At 38.2% G+C, this 10,008-nt stretch overlaps 2 protein-coding genes across 2 annotated transcripts; one reads left to right on the top strand and one right to left on the bottom strand.

The window, feature by feature from the left end:
• Nucleotides 1-266: 266 nt before the first annotated feature.
• Mocs1 (Molybdenum cofactor synthesis 1) lies at nt 267-6,728 on the top strand. Its single transcript, XM_013317701.1, has 12 exons — nt 267-728; nt 811-940; nt 1,071-1,238; nt 1,644-1,807; nt 2,208-2,292; nt 2,366-2,429; nt 2,792-2,930; nt 3,354-3,464; nt 3,721-3,841; nt 4,444-4,533; nt 5,073-5,123; nt 5,181-6,728. Exons 1-12 carry the CDS (start codon nt 612-614, stop codon nt 5,876-5,878), a joined length of 1,938 nt encoding a protein of 645 aa, XP_013173155.1. The 5' UTR covers nt 267-611; the 3' UTR covers nt 5,879-6,728.
• Nucleotides 6,729-8,204: 1,476 nt separating this feature from the next.
• On the bottom strand, nt 8,205-9,459 carry Pfdn2 (prefoldin 2). Its single transcript, NM_001312590.1, is given in 2 exon segments — nt 8,205-9,077; nt 9,150-9,459. Coding segments are annotated over 2 exon segments (426 nt in total). The 5' UTR covers nt 9,287-9,459; the 3' UTR covers nt 8,205-8,788.
• Nucleotides 9,460-10,008: the final 549 nt, after the last annotated feature.

Below are 10,008 nucleotides of genomic sequence, written 5' to 3' on the forward strand. Positions count from 1 at the left end.
CAATTAAAGCTTGAATATTTTAGTTGAAGCTTATGTTATGTTTTTTATAACACTGTAAAGTATACTTCGAAAGAATAAATATGTAAAGAATCTCTCATCTTATCACAATTGTCCGATTACATTGCCATTGTTCGATTTCGATACTGACAAAAAATTGTGTGAATCACTGGCAAGTAACCCATAGACTTTGGCCTGCTCTGTGAAGTAACCACCAGTAACCACGTTTTATGACATTCCAAATAAGATATGACCTAAAGGTCTAAGTTACCAGGTCATAAAATTAAAAAAATAGTTTTATGACGTTGACAGCTTGACAGCAAGATGTTTACGAAATTGAACATGTTTACACTTTGACTCCATTTGACTTCTATTTCATAGTTCATGTTCACTTCGTTTATATAAGATAATTAGGACAAGTGATTCTTATCGTTTTTTTCTATTTGTTTTACATAACTTGTTGTGATAAACTTCTACAAACGCTGCAAGATATTTTAGTGGGATCTGTACATTTTTATTTCACATGTAAATACCGATCCTTGATAATAAAAGCGCGTTTAGTCGTATATCGAAAGCGAATTATTAGTTATATTACATTTAACCCAAGTAAAACCATGAAAGGTTACTCGAAAAGCTTTTTAATTTTACTGCGCGCCACAGCATTAAAGTCTGATGCGAAATTACCTCTAATCAGGCCCATTTTTGGCAATGAATCGAGATTTTACAGTGATGTAAGTATAAAAATATATCGGCAACATATTTAGTTGTATTAGATGCACTCAGCCATATTTGTTTTCGTCTATGAAATCGTAGGTCGCCACCGTTGCAAATAAAGCGGATTTGACCTCAGCGGCGGTGAAATCGGCAGCACCTCTAAACGATCTTCTAGGCCGGCGTCATGACTATCTACGTATATCACTTACCGAGAGGTGTAATTTAAGATGTAAGTAACAATTAGTTTGTCTTCAAAAATTTTTTGCATTTGACAGCTGAAAACTTTCCAGTATCATCCTAACAATTTATTATTCATATTAGCCAATTACAGTTAGGTTGATAAAAAAATGTTTGTCCAGGTCAGTATTGCATGCCCGCTGAGGGGGTGTCTCTAACTCCGAAACCAGATTTATTGACAAAGGAAGAGCTGTATCGACTTGTGAATGTGTTTGCTTCCCTCGGAGTGCATAAGATAAGACTCACTGGGGGTGAACCAACTCTACGATCTGATTTAGCCGAAATTATTGGTATGTGTTTCAAAATGTACAATTGGCATCAATTATAAAAAGGATTGATGTTAAACACATCAATCCCTTTTATAATAATTTTGTACTGCAATTAAATTTAACACATAATTTCTTATTAATATAATTATTTAAATCTTAAACTTAGTTGTTGAAGTGCAGCTTTTGCCAAATTTTTATTAATCATTTAAAATAATTATCAGTACAGCAAAATGATAAATAACCTTATCTATTGTTATCAAGTGTAAAATGCAATAAAAACAATGTAAATATTAAATGCTAGAGATAATAAAATTAAGAGGATTATATAACACAAATTGTATATCTATAATGTTTTACACAATATTTTAGATGAAATGCATACAACATTTGAGGCATTATCATTGATTTATGAATAAATTATTACAGAACAGTTATGCAGTGTCCCTGGTATCCGTAATGTGGCAATGACCACCAATGGATTGGTGTTGACAAGAAGGCTACCGGCATACCAACGCGCTGGCCTATCAGCAATCAATGTTTCACTTGACTCCCTCCAACCTGACAAATACGAGCGCATGGCTCGACGACCGGTTTGAAAAATTTATTACGAGCTATCGTACACTACTCTCTCAGCGCGGGATTTAAACAAAGCTTAATTAGTAGCCTATGTGGTCTTCCAGACTATGTCCTACATCATTGCCAAATTTCAGTGAGATCCAGACAGTATCTTAAGAGAAAACTTCTGACAAACATCCATCCATCCATCATCCATTAGTAAGATTTAAGTTCTAAGTCTAAGTTTCGTATATTTTAGTATATTGATACCATTATTTTTGTTTGTTAAAGTACTTACATTTAACAACTTTGAAAGTTGCATTCTGCGGTACTCCATTATGACAAGGCTTTTTCGGACATCCTGTATAATCAAATAATATTATATTTCTATGGCTTGTGTGTTCAGTGCTTCTAATATAGATATATCTAACACAGGGACTGAAGAAGGTCCTGGCAGGAATAGACCTGGCACTGCAGCTCGGCTACCGGCCTGTCAAAGTGAACACGGTGCTCATGCGAGGTTCGCTCACTTATACTGGAGTAACAATGTTGACGTCATTATAGTCAGTTATTGACCGAATGTTCTCTTGCAGGGTTCAATGATGATGAGATATGCGATTTTGTGGAGTTCACACGAGATAGAGAAGTGGAAGTTAGGTGAGAGTTATCCTTTATTTCGTACTATATGTCGACTCCATACGCGCGGGATTTAAAATTAGTAGCCTATGTGTTCCATCTATGCCGAATTTCAGCGAAATCCATAGAGCCATCCTGGAGATATTTTCAAACCATCCATCTATACAAAAAAACCGCATTTATAATATTATTAAGATTTATAATATTGGTAGGAAGTGAGTGATATATATATCATCTTCGATAGGCAGTGGTCTCTTGTGGCTCTGCCACGGTGGTGGAAATAAAAAAAAAGATATTTCAAATGTCATAGTGACCTTAGTTTGTCTATTTTGGTAGTAAAGAAATTGTGAATAATGGTTGTGGTGACATAATATCGACGTTAGGTTCATCGAGTTCATGCCGTTCTCCGGCAACCGCTGGGACGACAGTCACATGGTGCCGCACGAGGAGGCGCTGCGGGCCGTGCGCCTCGCCTTCCCGCGCCTCGCGCCCACACTGCCCCGCGCATGCGACACCGCCGCGGTAACCATACATACACATACGTACACACATTCACACGCACATAATGAACATGACAGTTATACAACTTTCTTATAAGGAAACAAGAGAGAGGGGAAGGGGGTTTGACAGAGAGGGGAATGAGAATTTTCTTTCTGTGCATCCTATCCTCCGTCGATTAAAGGTAGAAGACGCATCTGAATAGCGGTCGCTTTGTTATTTCGGTGAATTTAGGTGGCTCTTTTGCAACATTACAATATTAGAAAGTAGGTACACTTTTTGTCTCGGTTTGTGCTAGAATATGGTTTACGACAATAGTCGAATGGCAGGATTTGGAACCCTCGACCACGTAATCAAAAATCGAACCTACCCTTAATCATTAGGCTATTGCCGCTTATTGGGTCAACGTACTTTATCCCAGTGTGTGGTATTGTTGTGGTGTCATAGGTGTGGCAGGTGGAGGGGCACGCGGGCAGCGTGGGGTTCATCTCCTCCATGACGCAGCCCTTCTGCTCCTCCTGCAACCGGCTGCGACTCACCGCTGACGGCAATCTCAAGGTGCAAATAAATTATTTTATTGTAACAAATCTTATTTTCCAACAACAACGACGAAATATTTGGGTTGGTACAGTACCGATACAAACGTTGTGGGTGGGCCGCATTTTTCGCGGGCGGTAACAGGACTACGTAAGACTGCAATTCGCAGACCTTTGGCGTCCCTTTCTGTCCAGTGTCCTGGGCGATCGCCTAATCTTACTCTAACGAAGATACGAAGTATATATGTATGTGTGGGGGTGGGGGTGGGGGGGAGCAGGTGTGCCTGTTCGGTGCGGCGGAGGTGTCGCTGCGCGCGGCGCTGCGTGCTGGTGCCTCGGACGCAGAAGTTGAGACCCTCATCCGCACCGCGCTGCGCAACAAGAAGCCGCAGCATGCAGGTAACACTATAACAACATCGCTCACGCCTCTAACTCAGCGTCACTACTCTGCACAGACTACTACTGGCAGAGACCATGTACCTCCATTTGAACTATTAATACCTTTTAAAACATTACAGCTAAACTATACTATTAAGCGTCAATAGCCTAATGGTTAAGGGTACGGATTTCCGATCATGAGGCCGGGGGTTCGAATCCCGACATTGGACTATTGTCGTGAACCATATCCTAGCACAAGCATAGAGTTTAGTTGGAATGGTAAAAGAAATATTAGTAAATTTACAAAAAAATCTGCTAATATTTTAGATACAAAAAAAAACTTGACAAAACATCGCTTTTTCTAAATTTTATATTTTTTCTGGAGTAAGACACTACATGTGAAATAACAAAGAAATTTTATTAGTGTAAATGTGCTTAAAATATTTAAAATATGAATATATAGCTCGCTTTAGTCATAAAATGTTCGATGTATCGTTTGTTTGCCATCACTTTTCATTACTTGTTGCTGTTTACTCATTTGCTTTTAACTAATTCATGCCATTAATGCAAATCTAAATTAGCATGACCCCCGTGCAATGCTTAGTTCCACTGGTACCTTTCAGCCATCACACTCAGAGCCATCGTAACGGACTTTCTCACACTGGTCATGTTACACTGGACATCTGCACCGGCTTACCGCTTCTCACTAATTCGTAAGATTATTTATTTGTTTGTATTATAAATGTTCTATAATACTAGAAATATGCACTAATGTTTTGTAACAATATCCAAAAACGTAGGAATTTACAATATGACTTTCTTTGAATTGATGTACTACTAATTCTCCATTTTTAATATAACGTGTGAAAATTAATATTGTATTTGTATTATCGTCACGCTCGCCATCCCACTATAGTATCACGTAGTTTATGGACGTCACTTTGTTTACTTGTTACCTCACGGTGTCATGTCACTTTGTAAATTTAACACGGTCATATCATACGGTTCATCACCACTTGTAGCAACAGTTGTTTGTAAAAGCATAAAGACTCATCATCACATTTATTGAAAACCTAGTGTGCAAATAACTACTCAATTAACTGGGATTAATAAGTGGAAATGTTTGTTTTTGTTATTTCCCCGCGCGTGCATTCGTGATTCGTATAAGATTAGCGATAATTTCATTATCAAACAGCAGTGCCTACTCGTTGCGACACGTCCGTACGGAGCCGAACCTTGTAATGTTTTGTAGGCATGCAGAATCTCGCGCGTATGGAGAACCGTCCAATGATACTGATAGGAGGCTAGTGGGCCCGCGAGCGGCGACGGCGCTGCGCCTCTTAGATGTGGAACGTTACAGCGCGCCGCCTGCCGCGCCCACGCCCACGCCCGCGTGCGCGCCCACACGCCCTCGCCCTCGCCCGCCGCCCCGCCGCGCCCGCGCCCCTCGCCGCGCGCGCCTATTGCACCGCGCCCCCCACGCTCTCGCATCTAGACGGCGAGGGCCGCGCGCGCATGGTGGACGTGGGCGGCAAGAAGGTGACGGCGCGCGCCGCCGAGGCGGAGTGCCTGGTGCGCGTGTCGGCGCGTCTGCTGCGGCTGCTGCGCGACGCCAGTCTGCCCAAGGGCGACGCGCTGACGGTGGCGCAGGTGGCGGGCGCGCTGGCCGCCAAGCGCACAGCCGACCTCATCCCCATGTGCCACCCGCTGGCGCTCGACTACGCCCGCGTGCGCATCACGTTGCCGCGCGGCGAGTGCGCGCACGGCGGCCTGGTGCGCGTCACGTGCGCCGCCGCCGCCACCGCACGCACCGGCGTCGAGATGGAGGCGCTGACGGGCGCCGCGCTGGCCGCGCTCGCGCTCTACGACATGTGCAAGTCCGTGGACCGCCACATGATCATCACTGACCTCCGTGTCCTCACCAAGTCGGGCGGCGCCCACGACTTCGGCGGACCGCCGGCGCAGGAGTCCGCCCCCGCCCACGCAGTGCGCGCCCACGACACCTCGCCCATAAAGCCCAACGAGACGTACGCGCCCACTGACCTCATGCACTTCTAGATGATGCCGCTCAATCTCTCTTAGATTCGTGTCGTTCCAACTTTTATGGAGGTCGGCCAAATATATTTGCAAATCGATTTATTAATATTTTTGTAAGGAATTGTTAGATATTTGAGAAACAAAGACATTATTTTTACTTTTGTTAAGATTTATTAAAGTTGTGATTTTTTTTTTGCTGTAAATTTGCCATTGTTTGGCAGCTCTCGGTGCTCATATAGTTACATATTTCCAGTACTAGTTTATTATATAGTAAGGTATAACATAGAGCAAGCTTCACATTAGTACTTTGAACAGTTAAATACTCCGTCCTAGCAACTAGACAGGAATCACTGCTTAGTGTCTTGTATTGCGCTTTCATATAGTTGTTTCAACAGTTGGTCATTCCTAACCCAGTCTAGTATTAAAGCTAGTGAAATAACATTTTAAACAAATCCTTGCCATGCAAGGAAGATATGGAGACGGCATGAAAAAAAACCCCAGTCTATAGTAACAAAGTTGTGCATATTCCGTCTATTGTTTTTTTTTATAATTTTATTGTCATAGGTTGTGGTAAGCACATAATTTCAAATAATTAATGCAACTATTTAATATGTGGTTTTGGTTAAGCTTAAGACTTACAACTTTTTATAACCTAAATGTGCTTTAGTACACAGAGCCAGAATGTTCGATGTTGTATTGTAAATCACTTTATTTTTCACTGGAAGTGTCAAGTCTATGGTAAGAGAAAATATTGGAATCACCTGGACATGAGAAGACTGGAAATAAGAATCTATTTTGATAGTGATTTTTATAATATATATAAAATATGAAATGTTTATTGGATTTGAATAATTTTTAGATTTAAAAAAGTATTTTTCGTTTTCATTATAACTTTTTGGATAATATTTTGATATTTTTTTAGATTTATCAGTCATTTTGTTGTTTTTTTGTTCTGATTTTAGCTAGTTTATATTAAAGTTAAGTCTCATATTTACCTCCCAAAATTGTCTCGAATTTAATTTGTGGACCAAATCTTTAATTTAAAAATTTTTGATAAATTATTTTATACATTGAGTTGTAACATTTTGTTAATTTTTTTATAACTTTATTAACGTATTTGTTGTGACTATAAGTTCAAGTATATAAAGATACGATTAGACTACGACATAAATGTCAGTACTGTTTAGAATTATACAGATTTTTACTCAGTGGCTGACACTAATTTATCACCAGCTCACTATATGTCCCCACTGGGAGGCTCGGAGCCTACCATAAGTTAGGGGTGAATAGGCCATAGTCAACCACGCTGGCCCAGTGTGTGTTGATTTCTTACATATCTTTGAATTTATTCATAGATATGTGCAGGATCCATCATGATATTTTCCTTCACTGTAAGAATGTCGGATAAATGTACATATATGTAAATTGAAAAACACATTGGTACATGGCGGGATTCGAACACAGGACCTACAAATTACAAGTGCTTAACCCTTGAGCCACCAACGCTCTTTAATGTGAGCGTTGGTACAAACTTTTGTACCATATAGTAATAGGTAACTCAACTAAATTTGATGACCTGCAGATCAACTCACATTTCACATCTATGAACTGGCTCAGCTCAATTGGTGCCTGCATAGACTTATGATTTGCGAACTTCGAGTCACCAGGCAACTCGCGGCTCTATAGTTATAGTAGTACATGACGGTGAGCTGAAAATTTAGTTGTTGAGTCATAACTCAACGGATCAAATTTAAGTCTGAACTTATGAATTGATTCAGAGATGAATCACCATGTATAGTGTTGTAGTTTTATCGTACATTTAGTCTGGTTATGGTACTAATATATTTTTAAATTACATGCATATATTATGACCATTGGTAACGCATTCAAATAAACTTTTTTAATACATTCAGTGCTACAACTATAATGTCATAGGGCATGTCGGTGGCATTAAATGTAGTCAAACATCCATACATTCCAAATCCTATGTGCCATATAGAATATTGCAGTAAAAGAGAAATATTTCAATTTGCTATTTATTGATGATGATCATTAGACATAATATTTTTCATTCCCTTTGAAAATTTGTTTGTCCCTATGTTTTTTTTTCTAATTTTTAAGGTGTTGCAATGTGGTCATGGTATATACTTAAAATAATATATTTTTTTTATAATTGTATCATTTTTATGGGAACATAAATTTTGTATTTTGCTAATTAAAAAAAAATGTAAAATTGTTATTTTTTTTATTTCTTAACATATTTAGTAAAGTAATTTTTGGAAAAAATTATGCATGACCAAAGAAAGAAAGCATCAAAAGTGATTAATTTAATTAGTTTTGTAATTTAATTTGTTCAATACATAACAAAATTTCAAACATAATGTTTTAAATACTATTATTTTGTTTACTTCCTTAACATGATACATTTTACGACATAAACTGGGACTAGGATAAGTTTAACTCAAAAAGACAAAAAGTAAATTAAATTTACATGTTAAACTGCAGAGCAACAATTCAATAAAAGATAATATTTTAGATAGAAAATTAAATTTGAACTTATAGTGGGGGCAGAGGCTTGTTTATTAATCTGTCACATTTGAAATTGTTAAATGATTCACATAACAAAGAATTCTGTTCATTACACAAAGAAATCTGTTCTTTAAATAATATTATATACATTATATGTAGTGAAAATATATTTTTTTTATTTTAAACATAATTTCCAAAAGCAAACTACACATAAAACAACCCATTAGAAGAAAAGATTTAAATCTCTCATGATCTCGTAAGAAACAATTCTTTTAATCAGATGGGTAACTTGTATGCCTTTTGGCTACAATAAATAATGAAAGGCATTATTTAAACAGTTGATTCACAACTATATAAAAGCTATGATTAACGAGACATTTAGTGTTTTTAAAGCTATAGCGGTCATTCACTAGCAACAAGAACATTAGACTTAGTGGCTTGTTCTTCAGTGCTCTCTGGCGCTTGGTGGCCCCGATGCACTCGGATGTCGTGAGTCTCGATGTATTCATTGATTTCTTTCCCTTTACGCGCCAATTGCTCGTTCAAAGCCTCGATCGCTTGCGGCAGACGTTCTTTATTGTATTCGAGTATAGGCAACACATCGCCGACGGTTTTCTCAATAAGCACTCCACCGGCCATACGGAAACATTTTCGCGACTTATCAACCCCTTGTAAAGTCTCTATAACAATCCTGTTAAAGAAAATTGCACTTTTATTGATGAATTGTGAGGTCTTATAGGTAAGTTTGATAAGCTTCACTTACTTGTGCTCGTTCAGATCCATCTCCAATTCAGTAATTTTATTTGCTAATTGTCTTTGTTCGTTGCGTAAAGTTTGGAAGGCATTGAAAATTTCATCGGCATTTTTTCCCTTGTCTTTATTAATATTACTTTTTGCCATTTTAGTTTTATTTATATCCTACGAGACGTATAGGTTAAACTTTGAAGATTAGTTAAATCAACAATTTCAGACGCAGGGCAAACGACTGTGGGATCTTTTAACTATTTTGTGAATAAATTATTCAATTTAAAACACAGTTACAGCGAAATTAATAAAATTATAAAACAAAAACTCCACAGGTGAAAACCTTGTCAATCAGTCAAGCCAAAGAAGAAAAAGATTAGTTGTGACTTGTGATCAAAGAATATATATTTGTGATGAGAATTGGGATTTAAAGACAAAAGTAATATCCAGTGGAATTTTATAATTATTATTTTAAACAACATTTGTAGAAAGAATAGTTGTGTAAAAGTAGTATTGTGAAATCTAAACTTAATGCCTAAATCTTAGGCCCTAAGGTTAAATTGTTCTGGACCTTTTTTTAAATTGAAAAAATTAAATCTATGATTTCCATCAAACGCCAAAATCAAAGGACTTTTGGCGGGAACTCCAAATAGAGCGCGCGTAGTTTTAAATTTCTTTTCGTTTAAATATTTGATTTTATTATTTTTATCTTAAAATTAATTGTAAATAGTGTAAATTTTAAGGTTTGATCCTTTGAAATGGAGGGTAACGAGGGGGGCGGGGATAACCCGCCCACCTCATCATCTAAACGTCTTCGCGTTGAGGACCGTGGTGGTGATCCCAAGATGGACGTTGAAGTTGGTAGTGGCGGTGAGCGT

This window comes from Papilio xuthus, unplaced genomic scaffold (genome assembly GCF_000836235.2).
Source record: "Papilio xuthus unplaced genomic scaffold, Pxut_1.1 DF826933.1, whole genome shotgun sequence".
Taxonomy (NCBI): domain Eukaryota; kingdom Metazoa; phylum Arthropoda; class Insecta; order Lepidoptera; family Papilionidae; genus Papilio; species Papilio xuthus.

What these genes read in the sequence shown, in the direction of transcription:
- Mocs1 (XM_013317701.1), top strand. Translation starts at nt 612, where the DNA reads ATGAAAGGTTACTCGAAAAGCTTTTTAATTTTACTGCGCGCCACAGCA. An exon ending in CCGCTGACGGCAATCTCAAG is followed by an intron (nt 3,465 to 3,720) that starts GTGCAAATAAAT and finishes GGGGGGGAGCAG; the next exon opens with GTGTGCCTGTTCGGTGCGGC. An exon ending in TCCAATGATACTGATAGGAG is followed by an intron (nt 5,124 to 5,180) that starts GCTAGTGGGCCC and finishes GGAACGTTACAG; the next exon opens with CGCGCCGCCTGCCGCGCCCA.